An 18,524-nucleotide genomic window follows, 5' to 3' on the forward strand; every position below is an offset into this window, starting at 1 on the left:
CTAACCTTCCAATCAGTAGGTGACCTGCTCTACCTCCTGAGCTACAGCCACCAAGTGGTAAACATGAGTAAACCGTCACTAGGTTTTGGATAAAGTGTACACTCACAAACCTGTCAAAACTGCATTTGAAACGTTGGCTACCACAGCAGTATAGTATTGCAACATGGCATTTGGGTCTTCTAACTAAAATAGGAACATAAATAGTGGAGCATTGCCAGACCTGGCCCACATCTGGTTGACATACATCCTGCCATGACACCAGTCAGTCAGAAGTGCCAGCTTGATGCCGGACCCGAACCAGACCTGTTTTCTATGAGCCTGGGCCACATAAACCAAACCACAATCAGGCCAGATGTGGCATACGATCACATAAACAGTGCCATCTACACCAGGCCTGGCCCATATCTGGATGACATATCACTTACCATGCCACCAGTCAGCCAGCAGTGCCGGCTTGACACCAGATCCGGGCCAGGCCTGTCTGCTATGTGGGATATAGTGCTGCAGAACTGTGCACCTCCTCATTCTTTTCCCACATGTTTGCACTGAGTAGGAGATGCTCTGTATCCCATTGTACACGTGTACAGTGACAATATTATTCTAGCATACATTTTTAAAATAAAAGTGGAATCTAGCCACAACAGTCTGATTGTGAAATGCAAAGCAGGCATTTTTTTTTATCATCATGAAAAATCGTTTTTGACTGTTTCTGCAGCTACAGACCACAAATCTTACTCTTTATCTAAACCCCTGTAACTCAGATCCTACTAAAGTGAAAGTACATTCGTTTTTTCATTTCTTGCTTTAAACATCTTATATACACGCTGGCCACACGTTGGGCTGGTGTTGGAAACACAGATTTGGGTCCATGTTGCCATGTTAGCATCACACAGTTGCTGCAGATTTGTCAGCTGGACACCCATAATGCAAATCTCCTATTTCAAAACATCCCAGGTTTTCTGCTGGACTGATCTGAGTTCAGTGAACCCAATGTTGTGTTTGAGGTAGCTGAGCGCTGTGACACGGTATGTCATCCTGCTGGAAGCAGTCATCAGAGGACACGGTCGTAGTAAAGAGATGGACATGATCGACAATTCTCAGGCAGGCAGTGGTGTTTGAACGATGCTCAGTTGGTACTAATATTTTACTGAAAATGTGCAAACTGTAGTCTCGGTTTCTCAGTTTGGTCTTCTGCTGCTGTGTCTTGTGCATTCAGAGATGCTCTTCTGCACATCTTGGTTGTAAAGAATCTTTATTGGTGTTATTTTTGCCTTCCAGTCAGCTCAAAGCGTTCTCCTCATACATCTGACATCAAGGTGTTTACACCCGCTCACTGGATGCTTTTACCTTCTTCAGGTGATACTCTGTGAACCTCCTCTATAAAAGAAGGATGTGAGGAAAAATCTGGCACCAACACTCATGTCACATTTTGGTCACCTTGACCATGTCAGCACACCTGAGTTGCTGCGATGTGATTGGTTGATTGGTCGTCTTAAAAAGCAGTTGAACAGGTGTATCTGACGAAGTGGCTGCTCACCGGATGTGAGTGAAAAATTATTAAAAACCCGGGATGTCGTAGGCATTTGTTTCACCTGCGTTAGTCATAGTTCCAAACTCCAAAGAAGGATCATGAGTATTTTCACTCGCTGAAACGTCCTGGAAGCATTTGTTCATCAAATGTTTTATAAATATCTTTTAAAAAAGGGCAGCACAGCCTCATTTCCTTTACTCTGCATTTATAGTCGGCCTATTTTCAGAGAGGAAATTTCCCGCTGCTTCTTCTGAGCAAAGAATGATTATTTACAGCTGAATTTCCTTTTAAGTGAATAAAACAGTAAATGTAATATGTCCTTTGATAGCAAGTTAAGTTTGAGGTTTACTAGGTGACATCAGAACTATAGAAAAGTCAGCATGTGTGCGGATCAGGATGAAGAGAATAAAAACCCTGCTCTGCCAGACAAAGAAGAAAAAGCTACAAAGATGAATATTTTAGAAAATATGACGACACAGTCAAATATTTTACAAAGCCTACAGGGACATTTTAATCGCCCAAGTTGGAGGAAATATTCCAAAGAGTGTAAAATATGAAATGATCCCAGATTACGTTCATTTCTGGGAATATAATATTTAAATCTTTTCCTTACACAAATACAATAAACATAAATGTTTATGGGCCCAGAGCCGTCATGCTGCTGTTTGAAGTGCCGTCAGATTATCTGATAGATTTGCATGTGTAACTTGTCTCAGTAATTTGCATGATAGCGAGAGAGGAGCGGGCGAGATGGGAGGAGGTGAACACAGAGCCACTGATCAGCTGTTTGTATTAGCAGTTATTCGTCTGTGCGTCGTGCCGGCGGACATAAAGTCACATTCGAGCAAAAGTGAGAAGTGGGTCAAAGTAGCTACAATAAAGTGTACATACAGAAAATAACCAATAAATAATGAATACACCAGATTTCAGAGCTCATGTTGCTAACACTTGCTATGCTAACTCACACAGTCTAATTTGTTCCAGCTGAGTGAACAAAATCTGCACCGTGCACTTTTTTAACAGCTGACTGAACTCTGTGGTCACTAATAAAGAAATAACATTAAGCTGCTTTTCTGTGTCTTCACATCCATCAACCGTATTAATGCAACATTACCGATTTCCTGTTTGTGCAGCTGAACACATGAACACATTATATTAACACATATACACAGCATATCGACTGGTGTGTAACAGAAGTGGATTTCCTAAAGCTGCTCGTGGATCAAGTGGCTCTACAGCGACGAAAAGACAGGTTGTGTTTGTCCTGAGCTGAAAATAAAAGGTTGAGGGCTGTTTCCCATAAACTGTTCAGTGAAGTGAGATTTACAGAGTGCTGGGACAGAGGAAGGCTATCAGCTGCACCTCTGTACAACACGTCTGTTAGTTCTTCAGTTACTGATCCCTAAAGGTTATATTGGGGGATGTTTTTAGGGGAAGCATTTGCCTACATTTACATGTAAGGCTGAGCTGTGACACACTAGACTGTGGTTACAATTGTGGGGTGTGGCAAAAATAAGAGAGGCCTAAAAGAGGCCTGTGTCTACAACTGAGCCAGATGTCTGGCTGCTGATGGTAAGACCCAGCCATTTTTTGGGAATGTCAATTCAGTTAAGCGGGTGTGAATTAACTGGCTCGCTTAACAAACAGCTGAGCTCAGTCAGTGGCTCATTTGTCTTGTGGGCCTGATGTAGAGATCCCAATAGTCTCTCAGTTTACACCACCTCAGCTCAATGAGCTGGCGGCGACGTGAAGAAAAGGTTTCCTGGACTCTGCAATCCTGATCTTTATCAGCGTAACCACAGAACGAGTCAGTGCCAGAGCTGCTCAATCAAAGGTCTGCAGCACTGCCTAAATATGGATGATATGTCACCACTTCCTTGCACTGTGCCAAAGAGAAGCTAGCGCGTCTTGTAAACGGGCGACTTCAGGTGATATCGGCTCAAACCTGCAATCATTTTGGTTGCAGCTGACATCACAAGCATGACATTGCAGGACACGTGTCACTTCTAGTTTTGCTCCATCTTTAGACAACCTGAACATTTACAACGCTCGCCTTATTCTGCAGCACATGAATGAAGTCTGTGAGCAGAACTAACAAGCTCCGCCCACAGGACTGATAAAAGAAGCCAGAATGGAAACGCCGAAAACTCTCTGCTGATCCTCTCGTGGCCCCTCGAAGATGGCTCCAATGGTGAGTCTGAACTTTGAAGCCTCAAAGCCTTTGTCTGCTGCCAACTGTGGGTGGAAAGATAAGCTATCAGCTAATTCTTGGATAGCAAGCTGCACCCATAAACCTACTTGTGGTGTGGTCGCAATAACTGACTATCCCGACAGTCCTGGGACTAAAATTTATAGATGTCTGCCAAGTGGCAACCTCTGAAGAAGCATCTTAGTCACATGGTAGAGTGCACCGTACTTTATTATTCCTTGCGAGCTTATTGGGAACCATGACTGTGCTTTATTTATTAGGGGCTCAAACTAGTGACTGAGACAATAAATACACATCGGAAGTGTTTAGTAAGGACACAGATCCAGGGAGCTGGAGGATGTTTTCCCTCTACAGTCTGCAGACGTCATTCTGAGACTTTACCCTGCCCGGCCATCAGACAGAATGCAAGGTTAACACACTTCAGCTACATCTATCTTTTAAATACAGTCGAAGAATCAACCATGGAAGCATTTAAAGTAGCGAGCAGCACCCATCTTCACACACTGCTTCACCTTTCACACCGGAGCAGAGCAGCTGCTGCTGTAAACTGCTGCAAAAACAGCCTTTTAAATGAATAACAGCCAGTTAGTGCAACAAGTAAAGTGCTGCAGCTTCTCTGGATCAGCTCACTCTGCTGTTCATATGAGGAAGAAGGAAAATAACACCAAAAAAATCAAAAGTAAAGCATAAAAAAAGGCTTGAAATATTTCACTTTATAAGTAATATAATACAGATTAAATAGAGATTTATTGATCCTCTTGCTGATCAACCACAGACCTGCTCATCTGTCTAAAACACTGAAGCATAAAATCACACGCGACTTAAAAGATGAAATTCACAGTATCACATCTGCACAGACGCTACAGGCCTGCTGTGATGCAGCATTCCACAGTCTTTGTTTAAGCTGTTAATTACTCAGCTTATCTGCCCAGAATCCAAGTCAGGATTTGGACTTTGTGCTAACTGGTAAGGAATAGTAAATCCAGGAATGTGTCCAGTTTGTAAGACAGGTAATCAAAGTTTCTGTTTCTTGTCTTCATGAACTTTACTGGAAGGAAAAAGGAAGGAAAAAGAAGCTGTGATCGCCAGTGTTGTAAATTCCCTGAATTATTCCTCCAAGCTACGTCTCTTCAGTCTGATTCTTCACTCTGTGTTTTTTAATAGTGATGAAATGAATTCACTCCAGTGCAGCTCAAATGTGAACACGTCCATCGTGCTCTCACTGATGTAAAGCAGGCCTGAAACCTGCACACTGGTGACAAACCACACTGTGCAGACCACCTTTAAGCTTAATCCACATGAATTAGTAACTGGGTAGACTGGGGGGGGGGGGCATGAATGGAAGCGATATATAGCTGGGTGTGTTTACAGTCACTCCTGGTCATCCTCTGGTTCTCTGAGGCCCTGACTGTGCATGGTCTTCCCTGTCATCTCCATCAGGGCCTGGGCCTCTGGATCCACATCCAGGATGCTCTTCTTAGCTCCGCCCTCCTCACCCTGTAAAGCAAAATAATAGGTACAGAAAATAAAAACACAGTTTTTAAAGGAAACAGCAGGTTCATGCAGAAGAACTGCAGCTCTCGTGGTGCAGTGCATGCTCTGTGCATGCACTGATCAGCATTAGAGTGCAGCAAAATCTCCTCAGTGTGAGTTTGCCATTAGACAAATTCTGCTGTGTGAAATGTTGTACTTTCATATATTATTAATGCAATATACAACTGCACAAAAAGTTAGTGCTCTGTGCATATTAATTACCTTGAAAAATAATTTAGGAAAGTAACATAAAGTGAGATTTGTGGAGTACTAGCACACTGGGCGATAAACTGGTCTGTCTGCTAAACCTGCAGAGTTACTGATCCCTAAAGGTTATTTAGGGGGATGTTTTGATGGGAGGTCTTTGCATACATTTACATGTAAGGCTGAGCTGTGTTGTGACACAGAGACTGTTGGTTACAGTGGTGGGCGTGGCAGAAATAAGAATAAGAGAGACCTAAAAGAGGCCCGTGTTTATGACAAAGCCACCTGACTAACAGCTGTTTGGGTATCACCTTGTTGCTGCACAATATTATTTTATTTCTGTCAAACTGTGCTATCTTTGGTATTACTTGTAGATTCAACAGAAGTAATGGGAACAAATGATGTGTTTTATGACAGGCTGCTAGTGGCAAAGTGCCTAAAAATGTAATTTAAGCATTTAATTTGAAAGAAATCTAAAGAATAACTGTGAAAATGATCAGGTACAGGGAGTGGACAGAAAAAGCCGCCAATGTTCAAAGAAAACATTTGAAAGAGCTTCAAAAAGCCTGGAGAACGATTGCTCGGGAGTCCTTTGAATTTAAAAGGAATTGCTCCTTGGAAATAAAATATGAAGAAATGAGGGGTGGCTCAAGACTTTTGCACAATATTGTATGCAGGGATACTAAAGAGGAGATTCTGTCTGTTAGTCAGGAACTTTGAAGGAATAATGCATGTTTCCTCTTTGTCCTCTCTGGAGCATCCGAGTGTGTGTGTCTCTGTCGACTTTCTGAAAGTCGACAGAGCCCCTTATAATCCCGTGTGCCTTATGTATGAACTCTGGTTGTGTTTACTGACCTGGAAACGATTTTATGTGCACGGCGCTCGAAAATCTGTCAGATGTTTCAGTACGACTTTGCTAAGCTACGAAGCCGCACCGCTTGATGGATTGTCGGAGCATTACGGCTATCGTAGGCGGAGCCTCGCGGAGTGATACGTACTGTGCTTCAACATAATGTTACCATATTGTGTGTGTATAAGCTCTTTTTAAGTTTTGTGGATATTATACATGGTTATGCTGAGGATGTGTCGGCCAGTTCCCACTGGAAATGCCTTTTGGTTAAACTGTCAGCGAGGAATTTGCATTTGCACTGTTAAACTTTTATATAACTTTAATGGACATAAAAAACTGCTGCTTGTTTAAGTGAAAATACATAGATTTTTTTTTTTTGCACTAATAAAGTTGAGGAGTTGTAAAGTATTTTGTCTCGTGTCAATTATATCGTCAGTTATGTCGTTATCGCAAATTTTCAAATGTATATCATGATAAATATTTTTGTTCATGTCGCCCTGCTCGACTATCCCAGCAATTTTCTTTTGATTAGACATAAAAGCTGCAAACACTAAAAATGGGCTCTAAAGAGAAACTTTAGTTAAGGCCCAAATCACACAAAATGCAAACATGTATTTCTTTGGTTTTAAACTCAACGTTTGACGGAGATGTTGTTTGGCTGTTTGTGTTCAGACAGCCACACATTGTTGGCTCCAGGTACACTGACTAACACCCAGTGTAAACCTTCTGACTCTAGGTCAGCACGGGTCTTTATTTTGCCGAGTTTATAGAAGAATTTGAACAAGTACTCTGACCTCCTCGGGCTCTGGGGGTTTTCCCACAGCCCACACTTCCATGGAGTCCAGGGTGAAGTCTTCGTCTCCAGAGAGCTGAGGGCTGCCATACGTGGTGCACTTGGGTCGTGCCCGGCTATGACCGCGGCCAAAGTCACTATCCAGCCACAGGCCGAAATAGCCGTGCTGACCGCCCATCCCCTGATGAACACCAGACAACACATCTTTATGTCAGTTAACACAAGCAGGTCACACAAAACAAATCATTTTCGGGGGCCACTCAGGGGCAAATAAATAAATATCGTCTCTTTAGCCGCTGTGTTCAGGAAACCAACCGAGTACTTTTCTATGCTGAAATCTAACCAGCAGGTGAAAGTATGAAATGTTCAAATGATTTCTAAATGATCAGAAGATGTGCTTAGTTTGTCAGGTCAGGCTGAACATAGCTGCTGTATGAGGTACAGAGCCACATGCTCCTGAGTATTACAGCCTGCTTACTGCACCGCTGAGATGATGATGAAATATTCCTGCACTTCTGTGGGACTTTCTGTTGAAACTCTTCTGATTCTGGACAAAATCGAAACTTTTACTCTTTTTAATTCTGCTGTCCAATTATTCGAGTCATAATTGGCAGATTTCTGTTTACTATCATCTGTAGACCCTCAAATGTCAAAGACAGCGCAGCTCTACATTACACCTGAAGCACAGATACTACACCATCATTGCACTGTGACAACAACAGGTGACACTGATATCACTGAGTGTAGCTGTTGGATCAGTGAGCCAACACTGCTACCATCAGGTCAGAGATAACCAACATGCTCAGCACACACCTCAGGAGAATTCTTAGATAAAAGGGTAAAAAACAAAGCTTTTTAAGATTCACTTTCACACAGTCTGCTATGTTCCCTAAATCACATACAGCTTCTCTAAAGATATTAAGGCTCTGGTAAAAGTAAGAGGTCATGTGTGAGGATATCTGTGATGAGCACAGGCCCTGAGGAACATTAATAAGTTCTCTCCAGCTGAACGAGTGTGGTCTCACCAGTCCGTTGGGCATGGTCTGCTGGTTCTGATTGAGGTACATGAAGTGTTGGTTGTATCCTGTTGCTGTATAAACTCTCAGTTTGGGGCTCACAGTGAACAGGAAGCATCTGGAGTCACCTGCGCGCGCACACACACACACACACACACACACACACACACACACACACACACACACACACAAATATACAAATTATGAAGATGTGAGAGGAAAGTCAAGGGACAGCCCACAGTATTCAAAGCAGTGGTGTTACTTCCTCAGTGTTTCATTTCATCCGTGTTTTCAGATGAGTCTCTACCTGCTGCCTGACATATTTGTATCTATTAGAGCCGACACACTTTCTTTCTTGTGGTTAATCTTTTACTGAGCTGTAAATCTCATCCGATTACGTACTGCTGTGGAGCGCCTTAGAGAAAAACCAAATGATGCTTCAGTGATTTGACATTTACAGATGTCTCAAGATATGCACAGAAAAAAAGTTCTGCAAAGGATGAATAGCAAAGAGGTTTGCGTTTAAAACGCAGCCACGGCTCAGAAGCATAAACAGTAACGCAGCGATTTATTAAGAGCTCTTTGCTCCAAACGAGCAGCAGCTTCTGGGTCAGAAAAATGAAGCCAATGCAGAAGAACTGCAGCTCCTCTCGTTAATGCAGACTTCAAAATGAGTCGAGGCCCACATACTGCCCAAATCCACAACATTTAAAATGCAGACTAAAGAAATAATTTCTGTAATGTTGGTGCCTTCTGGAGCTGTTTTACTGATGACAAGTAATACGGCTCGTTGTTTGATACAGCACCAATGGTTTTACCAGAGAGAAAGTTATGCATCCATTTAATCCACATTGTCATTTTGATGCTAAAATCCACACGCCAGCAGAGATGTGTTTGATATATTTACATATAAAATATTAAAGGAATATAACAAAATATGTATAAATATTTGTAAAAATTATCTTAGGTGCTTTTTTTTAACGTTTTATAATTTTTAGATTTGCTGTGTTTTTTTCAAATATTGTATCAGTCCAGTTAAGATGAGATGAGATAAGCTTCACCACACATGAGAAATTCGTTTTGTTACAGCAGTAAGTGAACAGTGCAAAGTTACATAGCAAAAATAAAAAAACCCACTGGAATAGGATGAGATGATATGAATAAGAATAAGATACTGTACACAATAGAATAGAATAAAATAAAATACTATATACAACTGAGTAAAATACAACGTTGTTAAAAAAGAATTGCACCTAGTGTTATTGCACATACGGCAATAACACTGTTGTGTGTGTTTGGTCAGCTGTGAAGTCTTTGTTGTGGAGTGTGACAGCAGTGGGGAGCAAAGACCTGCAAAATCAGGTGAGTCAGTGCACTGAAACGTAATTCTAATGAATGAAATATACTTGACAGAGAAATCGACATCATGCCTTCTGGCTGGATGGTGTGGAAAGTTGTGGTGTGGGCTAAGAGGGGTTACATCTTATTAAGTCACGATGTAGATCTTCCACAGATATCTAAATCACGCTTAATATGCACTAACTGGTGTATGCTCTGAATGACAATAAAGTATCGATTCTAATATATTCTATTCTATTCTAGACTAGAGAACAGGGGCTTCAGAAAGATGAAGAAATTCAGCTAGAAACAAAGTTTTTATGTGTGGCTTGTTTCATGTGAATCGTGTCTAAACCACAGCATCAAAGAACTTTTAGTTTAAAAAAAAGTAACTTCCTGTTCGGCCACTCAAGCCTGTGCAACAGACAGGTATGACTCGAACCCGCGAAGTTAAACACTCACTGATTTTTCTTTTAAATCTGGATGTATTACTTGGTTTTACGACAGTGCCAGCAGCTCTCAAAAACAGGTCACTGTGATTTGTGTGGTCCCTTCTTGTAGGACCACAATCAGAATGATTTATTTCACTTGGCTAAATGTTAGAATAAAATATTAAAATATTCACTTTGTGGCCTTTTTTTACATTTTAGAGGAAACAGGAAAGCTTGGAGAAAAAAATGACATTAATGAAGTAACATCGTGGCAAACCATATATGCATCTGTCCTTTTATATGATTCTGATTACAGAAACTCCCAAATCACCACACTGTTAAATTCTCCCTGAGCGGCTGCATCAGACAATACTACTTAAAGAAGGATCATTTCGAGCTGTGAATCATGCAAAGCTACCCAAATACAGTGCAAGAATAAAAATGAGCACAACAGGTGGACTTCAGCTCTTTTGCAGTGGGAGCACTAGTCTGTGGCATACTTACCCTGAAACTGAGGTTTGACCTCCCAGGTGTGGGAGGCGAAGCCCCCAAAGACCTGCCCCTTGGTGTCTCTGATAAGCAGCAGGGTGGGCCCCTGCTTCATCAGGCCGGCCACCATCCTGGTAAAGCTCTCCCCGTGCAGCCGAGTGGAAAACACAAGCCTCCAGGGGGCGCTGTAGCCATCTGGCAGCTGGTGAGATTAAAGTGACGTGTGGAAGAATATGTGTGACATCTGATGAATGATTTGCTGTTATAATAAAAATCACACTACAACAGAGGAGGTGGATTGGGAGTCTGAAAGGTGACGGAGAACCTGTTCCCCTCTTGTTACTCAGACCACTGAATGTCTTGTTTCGCCACTTTGCATGACTCAGTGCTTTTAGTTCTTGTTATCCCACTAACACTCCCCCTATTCTTCGCAGCTCTCACCGCACTCTGCATGTGCGCTGCTGGAAAGACGAGTAAATGCTGTGCCAAACCCACTGACCAACCCCACTCAAAGACAGCAACTACTGCCCGCTCCACTCTGTTTGTAGTAGAGTATATAAGTACAAAAGCATGGTTGCTTGGCACATTCATTTAAATTAATGCACTCCCAGCCTCTCCCTAACCTAAAATTAACTCTACCTAGAAGTTAAAACCAAGTCTTAGCCCTCAAACAGGCCCTTCAGAAGGCGTGCGAACATGAGAGTTGATCGAATTTCTTTTACAACATTTCATATCTTTGATTGTCTGAAGCTCAAACAAGTTCTCAGAGACACAGGTTCACACACTTGCTTTTGTCTTTGGTTTCCTGTGACAAACTACTTCAATCGCTCACTCGTGAGCAGGCGAGCAGTTCTTGAGAAAGCTGCAAGCCACAATCTCTCCATTCTGCACGGCCAGAACAACACACATTCAGCGAGTACATCTTTTATTGTAAACATTTGGACAGTGATGCACCTTTTGTGATTTTGCCTCTGCACACAGGCCTCTTTCACCTGCATCGATCTCTGTTTGAACCCCCCATATGGAAAAGACTCAGATGTGGCCTACTTCATATAGTGAATCATATAAGGCTTCTATGATTTACTCATGAAAGCGTTCATATATTGTTTTAGTAAGTATCCAAAACATACAAGTTTCATTTATATAATTTTTCAAGGGATCTTATATCTGTTTTCACTCTTGTATGCTTTTCATACAAGTTTCATACAAGACAGATACAAACTTCATAAGATTTATATATATCTTTTCCATATGGGTCGTAAGTGTTAAAGCTACATGTTTACCTCTGATCAATATCAGTAAAAGCAGTAAAACAATACAAGACATCTGAGCAAATTCTGATAGACTGGTGGTGATAAATGTGTTGCAATAGTTAGTCGATTCATTGATTCCGATTACAGATTCTGGTTAATTACAAGGAACACTATGTAGGCAGCTACTTTCTGTTTTAATGGTTTAAAGAAGGCTTTTCCTTGTTTGAACATGAAAGCACCCTGAGCTTTCATAAATATACCAGAGACTCATATTAGAGTTGCAATATTTAATCAAGTAATTCCTTCTCCGATCAACAGAAAAACAGCTTGTAAAAGACTTAAGAGAATAAAAACGAAGAAGCCAAATGTCAGAGCTATTTGCTTGTCTTGGTCTCTAAACTTACTACTTGAATGTTTTTCCCGTTTTACTAACATGAAGAACAACATTACAGCAAAATATGGAAGATGCCAGCATGTCTGCAAACACTCGCTCCTGGTCGGTGGCTCGGTCTCAAGCCCTGCGTGACTTGACCTTACAGCGTCTTAGATGCAAACAGGCAAGTTAACGTTACATGATTAGCGGTCATGTGACTGCAAAACCTTAATGGAAGTCTATGGCAAAAACAGCGATCCGATTCGATCTCTAAAAGCTGTCATGACACACTAACAATAACATTTTGTAACTTTTTTTATCAGTCTCGTCTAAGAGGAGACTGATAAAGAAATCGACCCAAATGGCAGATGGCCCCGCCCCTCCCTGAGCCTGGTTCTGCTGGAGGTTTCTTCCTGTTAAAAGGGAGTTTTTCCTTCCCACTGTCGCCAAAGTGCTTGCTCATAGGGGATCATATGATTGTTGGGTTTTCTCTGTATTATTGTAGCGTCTACTTTACAATATAAAGCACCTTGAGGTGACTGTTGTTGTGATTTGGTGCTGTGTAAATAAAATTGAATTGAACTGAATTAAGACGAGAGGATTAACCAGGTAAAGATTGGCCATTAAAGAGTGTTTAGTTTCACAGTTCGCTCGAGCCTTTGCTCTGTTTTTTTGGTTGCAGACCTGTGTTATTCAAGTCAGCAAAGTTTCAAGAGTTAATTATCCAACTGACAAAAGCAACTTGAGAAAAATGAAAGTTTGGAGAAACATCTTTGGATAGTTGGAGCCTTGTGAACGTTAATTTGACTTGGCTACATTTGATATGAGTTTGCTGATTTAGGATGACAAAAATCCTAAAATGAGAGAATAATGTCTTGGTGTTACTTGGCACCAGAGATGGGCAGTAACGCGTTACTATAATCTGATTACTTTTTTCAAGTAATGAGTAAAGTAAGGGATTACGCTGCGTTACTGCGTTACTAAAACCGTGATTTCGTTTGCGAGAGCGTCTCCTCACAATGATGTAAGCGAGTGCGACGTTCGTGACAACAGCTGTGTGCAGATCAACAATGGATCATATATCGAGTGCGGCAGAGCGTGCAGCGTTTAAGGCATGGAAGTACTGACCTTACTTTGGGTTTGATTCCGTAAAAAGTGACAAAAACATTAGTGTCCGCTGTTCACTGCGTGGGAAGAAAACTTCTTTTTACAGCGAAAAAAAAACCCTAAACGTCCGAGCAAGCACCGAGTAGCTACGACGTAATGGGAAACTCACAGAGAAACTCGCGGATCCTCCCACTGACATGACGGCTGTGGCACACCTGCACCAGGGCAAACCTCCGCCTGCCCCACTCCTGCTAAACAGGTGAAAATAGAGCAACAGGACCGCTGAGTCTTTGATTTTATTTATTTTCTGCTGTGAGTGTAAACACAAAAAACTATTTTATTTTATGTGCTGGAATGTGCAGAAAATAGGTTTAAATGTTAAACAAATTTCTTCCAGTCAGAGAATGTTGCATATGATTAAATGTTTGCTTGATGCATAAAGTTAAGAGATTAAAACCAATAAAACAAGTTTTAAAAAGAGACTTTTCCATCTGATTACATTTTGTATGATGGATTATGTAGAAAAAGTAGAATTGGGCTGAAAGATCTATCGCTTTATCACCTCTTCAGGTTGTAAATCGTGTTTTTAAAAAGTAACTAAGTAACTAATTTCTTTCTAAAACAAGTAATCAGTAAAGTAACAGGATTACTTTTGGGGGAAGTAATCAGTAATTAGTTACTGATTACTTTTTTCAAGTAACTTGGCCAACACTGCTTGGCACCCACCTGTACAGACCACATCAGGTGCAGCCAGTAAAAAGACCTACTTACTGAACATACATACATAGACTGCAAGTGTAGCTACAGCATTACACTTCGTTGTACATGTACTGTGTACATACATGTGCAATAAAAGGCTATTCTATTCTATTCTATTCAAATAAAGGAAAGATTTGTCGTCTTCACACCGAGAAACAGCTTATTAATGTCACACAGGTATGAGACATCTGAAGCAGCACCAGATAACTGATGTCAAGGTGTAGGTCTCATGTTGGAACTAGAATCGGCTGGATCGCTGCGTTTCTAAAAACTAGAGCACCTGAATACAGTTTATATGTTTGCTGTTCGCACTGCAGTAACACAACTAAGTTCTCATTAAGCAGGCAAAAACAGAAGTGTAACACCAAAATGTTTCAGGGTGTCTGAAAGTTTTTTGGTTTTTTTGACTCCATAAAAAAGCAAAAATATGCTGGTATATACTGACCTGTGGAGCCAGAAACATGAGGGTGGGGATGTCCAGTAGACACTTCAGTTCATTCCAAGGCGTCTCCCTGCAGGGGGGCAGCAGCGTCGGGGCTGGCCGGTTGCTCAAAGACACACTCAGTCCCTCAGCTACCAGCAGCTCCAGGTACTGTGATACCTGCTGTACCCTGAAGATCCAGTCTTCCAGACAGGAAACATCACAATCCCCCTCATCTAATGAGAAAAGGGGAAGTAGTAGATTTAAAGTAGATTAAGTCAGAGAAGTAGAAGTCAGAGTTTCTAAAATATTCAAGAACTTCCAAATCAGCTCTACCTGATGGTTTGAGCTCAGAGCACATCTGCTCTGCCAGGAGTTTTACACCCAGGGAGATGTCACCCATCCTCTCTGGCTTCCAGCCCTGCAGGCGTCCTCTGTGGACCAAAATCTGAACTACAGCAGAGACCAGGTCCTGGAGGAACTTTAGTGAAAGAGCAGGAGTGCTGTAAGAAGCACAGACAACAAATGCTGCAGAAACCAACACTACACTCTACTCACCTCCAGCACCTGCTCACATGTGACAACCGCTGCCGCCCCTGCCGCATGCTGGGACATGGCCATGACGAGGGGGGCACGTTCTTCTGCAGTTCCCCGCAGAGTGTCTGCAAGGAAGACGATCAACTGCTCTCGGCTGACTCCAGAGGGGCCGGCGTATCCGGCCTTCCCCGTGGCTGCTGGAGCTGCCAGTCCAGGGTCGATGCTGGACATGCACCGGTAGACCCTCCTCACCATCGAGCCTGGTGCCACGCTGCCCACTGATGACTGGGAGAAACAAAATGTTTAAAGAAACCCGGTGACAGAAAGCACCTCTACACCAAGTAGTCAAAGCATCATAGTCACAAAAACAAATCCTGCCTGATAGGAAAAGTTTAAAGATGTACAAATGGAAAACTGGACTTCTTAAAACATGTGAAACCTGATGTAATGAAGTCGTGATGTTACATAGAAACTATTATTCAGGCTTTTACCTGTTCCATCTGCTGACACACTTTTAAGTCTTATTTTGAAAACATTTAGTACTGCTTCCAGTCACACCTGCAGCATCTCCAGCGTTATGGTCTTCCCTGCGGCGCCCCCAGCACCACCCTGGAGCTTGTCAAAAACCCCCTCAACCACGGGTCGCTCCTCGGGACGGAAACGGGCCAGCCGCTTCTGCACCACCACACTCTCAGCGTTACCCATGATGTTCTGCAGTCACACACAAAGTACAGCAGAATGGAAATCATCATTGTGTGTACGTACTGCCAGGCAATCGAATCCAATTCAAAGAAAAGCAAAGCAATATTACATTTGAACCAACCTAAAGATAAATCGATATCAATGAAAAGAGGAGCAACGGCTATTTTTTTAACCACTGGGCGAGAGGCGGGGTACACCCTGACAGGTCGCCAGGCAGTCACAGGGCTAAAAGTCGAAGAAACGAAACCAGGTGATGAGTTTATGGGCTCGCTTAAAGAAGCTAAAATGAAAAGAATTCGATGATAAATTTTTTAAACCTCCTGTGAGCTGAGCAAATTAATCAAGTTTAGAAATTAAGAAGAATACATACTGTACCAAAGACAAAAATGTAGCTAAGCCTAAATAGTGAAGCAAATGTGCACCTGCAAAGGCGGCAGGGGCGACTCCCATGGTTGCAAAAAGACTTCTGGTTGCATAGAAGTCTAAGGGAAAATCATACTCTGCTCCCTTATGAAGCCACCTGATTAAACACTTTCTGAAGAATTTATGGGCTCAGTCTTCAGAGGCATCATAAAAGGGGGCAGACTACCAAGTTAGGTGGGAGGGGACTGGGCAAGTTCCTAGTTCTTTCTAAGGTATGGACATCCAAGGTATGGACATTGAGGCTGTGGACAGCTACAGGTACCTTGGTGTTCATCTGAACAATAGACTGGACTGGACTCATAACTCAGACGCCCTCTACAGGAAAGGGCAGAGCAGGCTGTACCTGCTGCGGAGACTCAGGTCGTTTGGAGTGGAGGGCCCACTCCTGAAGACCTTCTATGACTCTGTTGTGGCTTCTGCTATCTTTTATGGCGTGGTCTGCTGGGGCGGCAGCATCTCTGCTGGGGACAGGAAGAGACTGAACAGGGTGATCCGAAGGGCCAGCTCTGTTCTAGGATGCCCTCTGGACCCAGTGGAGGTGGTGAGTGACAGGAGAACGGCGGCTAAGCTGTCATCCCTGATGGACAACATCTCCCACCCCATGCAGCAGACTGTGACAGCACTGAGCAGCTCCTTCAGTGGGAGACTGCGGCACCCACGGTGTGGGACGGAGAGATTTCGCAGGTCTTTCCTCCCCACTGCTGTCAGACTCCATAATAAAGACTTTAACTGATCAAGCACACACATCCATACATATGCAATAATACTAAGTGCAATAATCCTTTCTGTCATCGTTGTATTTTTACTCAGTTGTATATAGTATTTGTATTTGTATTCTATTTTTATCTTATTGTATATTTATTTTATTTTATTCTACTGTATATAGTATTTTATTTTATTCTATTCTGTACAGTTGTGTACTGTATTTATTCTTATTGTATTCTAATTTTTGCCTCATAACTTTTGCACTGTCCACTTCCTGCTGTGACAAAACAAATTTCCCACGTGTGGGACTAATAAAGGTTATCTTATCTTAACCAGGATGACCTCTGAACGGTGAACATCGACACATGTGACAGGCATGTCTGGACCCGGTTTGCAGGGCTTTGGGACACAATGAGCAGCAGCATTTAGATGCTTTATGATGAACTTAATTGTCTGATTAATAAAACATTAGGTTCAGCTGCTTCACTACAGCAGCGTCTCCTGAGATCTCTCCTGGTTAGGCAGATGTGAAAGCGCCACTGTGGGCTCACTAACTGGCTCAGTGAATACGTTGCACTCCCAGTGCTGATTAAGCTTTATCATTTAGTGGTGACTCCATAGTGGCCTGTATATTATGCCCCTCCGATTAATATGAATGGAAAGGACACAACAGCAGAAACGCTAGTTTTTATAATGTAGTCCAGCACACATGGACGGATGGCCCTACATGTGTTTTCTTTCTGTCTTAATCAGCTGCTGATGCCTGAAAACACGTTTAAAATCTTTGTCTTTCTGAAGGCGTTTCTAGATTCCCGAAAAACTCATCCAACCATCCGAGAATAAAAAACAGCAGCTTCACCGAGTAACCTGCGACAGTTTTAACTTCTTTCTGTGGACGCGGCCATCTTTGTTTGGACTCAGGAATCGCAGGTGCACCCGGGAAGGAGGACAAAATTACTCTTTATCATTGCATTGACAGGAAAGTTTTTCCACCCGATGATTAGAGGCGTCCTTGGCTATTCTAAAGATACACACAGAGGTGATTTAGCGTTTAAAACGAAGCTAGCCAGGCTACTTTTCATCAGCGGTTAGCTGACACCTGGATGAATGCTGGGGTTAAAGTAACAGAGCCCAGCACTGCCTCATGATTATCCTTCGCCGAAAACGTCGTGTTTGATTAGCGAAGACAGATTTTATGCACCGCGGTCTCCGACAATAACAGTAAATGTGTCCGTGAGGCGCAAACCTTTGAATGAAAAAGCTGCTAAAAGCTTTCCATCCTGTGACAGCAACACTTCCGGGTCTTGCAGGAGCAACAGCCAATGAAAGAACGAAATGTCCACGCGCTCCAGGGAGGGGGCGGAAACAATGCGCGTGAGCAGCCTGGGCGCGTTCAAAGCGTCTCAGGTACAATACTGAAATACCGGAATACCAGTTGTATTCATACAATATTTCTGAACATGATTATCAGATAGATAATACTATATACTCAAAAATAAATGGTATACTATAAATACTATTCGAGCAATTTGTACGACGTACATCATTTTTTAATATTTACATAAAGTGACATGGTATAATAATATTGAAACATTTATTTTTAGCAGGCATTTGTCATATGTGCATATGAAGTGATAAAGTGTAAAATTTGTATGAAAAACCATGTGTGGAGTTTTAAAAAAATATCCAATGAAGGCCATATTTATCCTTGAAAAAACGTCATAATTTCATAGGCAGGAGATTACTGTGAATGTGACTTTATCAAATGAAAGGAAAGACTTTGTAATACCACATAAATCGGCTTGCATCATATCTCATTTCTTTCAGCACACTCAGATCCTGGGGCCCGT

The 18,524-nt window shown here is 42.2% G+C and overlaps 1 protein-coding gene across 3 annotated transcripts; it reads right to left on the reverse strand.

The window, feature by feature from the left end:
• Positions 1–2,017: 2,017 nt before the first annotated feature.
• meak7 (MTOR associated protein, eak-7 homolog) lies at positions 2,018–17,994 on the reverse strand. Of its 3 annotated transcripts, XM_085280876.1 has the most exons (10): positions 15,969–16,515; positions 15,668–15,771; positions 15,403–15,555; positions 14,866–15,129; positions 14,644–14,788; positions 14,332–14,543; positions 10,410–10,596; positions 8,146–8,264; positions 7,122–7,301; positions 2,018–5,237 (listed from the first exon to the last, which is right to left on the reverse strand). In XM_085280876.1, the coding sequence occupies exons 3-10, from the start codon at positions 15,547–15,549 to the stop codon at positions 5,112–5,114; spliced, it is 1,380 nt and encodes a 459-aa protein (XP_085137002.1). In that variant the 5' UTR covers positions 15,550–15,555; positions 15,668–15,771; positions 15,969–16,515; the 3' UTR covers positions 2,018–5,111. The 3 variants fall into 3 exon arrangements, with proteins under 3 accessions (XP_085137002.1, XP_085137000.1, XP_085137001.1); XM_085280874.1 differs by lacking the exons at positions 15,668–15,771; positions 15,969–16,515 and adding an exon at positions 17,921–17,994; XM_085280875.1 differs by having other exon boundaries at positions 15,668–16,515.
• Positions 17,995–18,524: the final 530 nt, after the last annotated feature.

The sequence above is a fragment of the Mchenga conophoros genome, linkage group LG7 (genome assembly GCF_057382185.1).
Source record: "Mchenga conophoros isolate Kocher_MC1m ecotype Shallow Benthic linkage group LG7, M_conophoros_male_GT1.1, whole genome shotgun sequence".
Lineage (NCBI taxonomy): Eukaryota > Metazoa > Chordata > Actinopteri > Cichliformes > Cichlidae > Mchenga > Mchenga conophoros.

What these genes read in the sequence shown, in the direction of transcription:
- meak7 (XM_085280874.1), bottom strand. Translation starts at nt 15,549, where the DNA reads ATGGGTAACGCTGAGAGTGTGGTGGTGCAGAAGCGGCTGGCCCGTTTC. An exon ending in TAACGCTGGAGATGCTGCAG is followed by an intron (nt 15,130 to 15,402) that starts GTGTGACTGGAA and finishes TGTTTCTCCCAG; the next exon opens with TCATCAGTGGGCAGCGTGGC. An exon ending in CATGTGAGCAGGTGCTGGAG is followed by an intron (nt 14,789 to 14,865) that starts GTGAGTAGAGTG and finishes CTTTCACTAAAG; the next exon opens with TTCCTCCAGGACCTGGTCTC.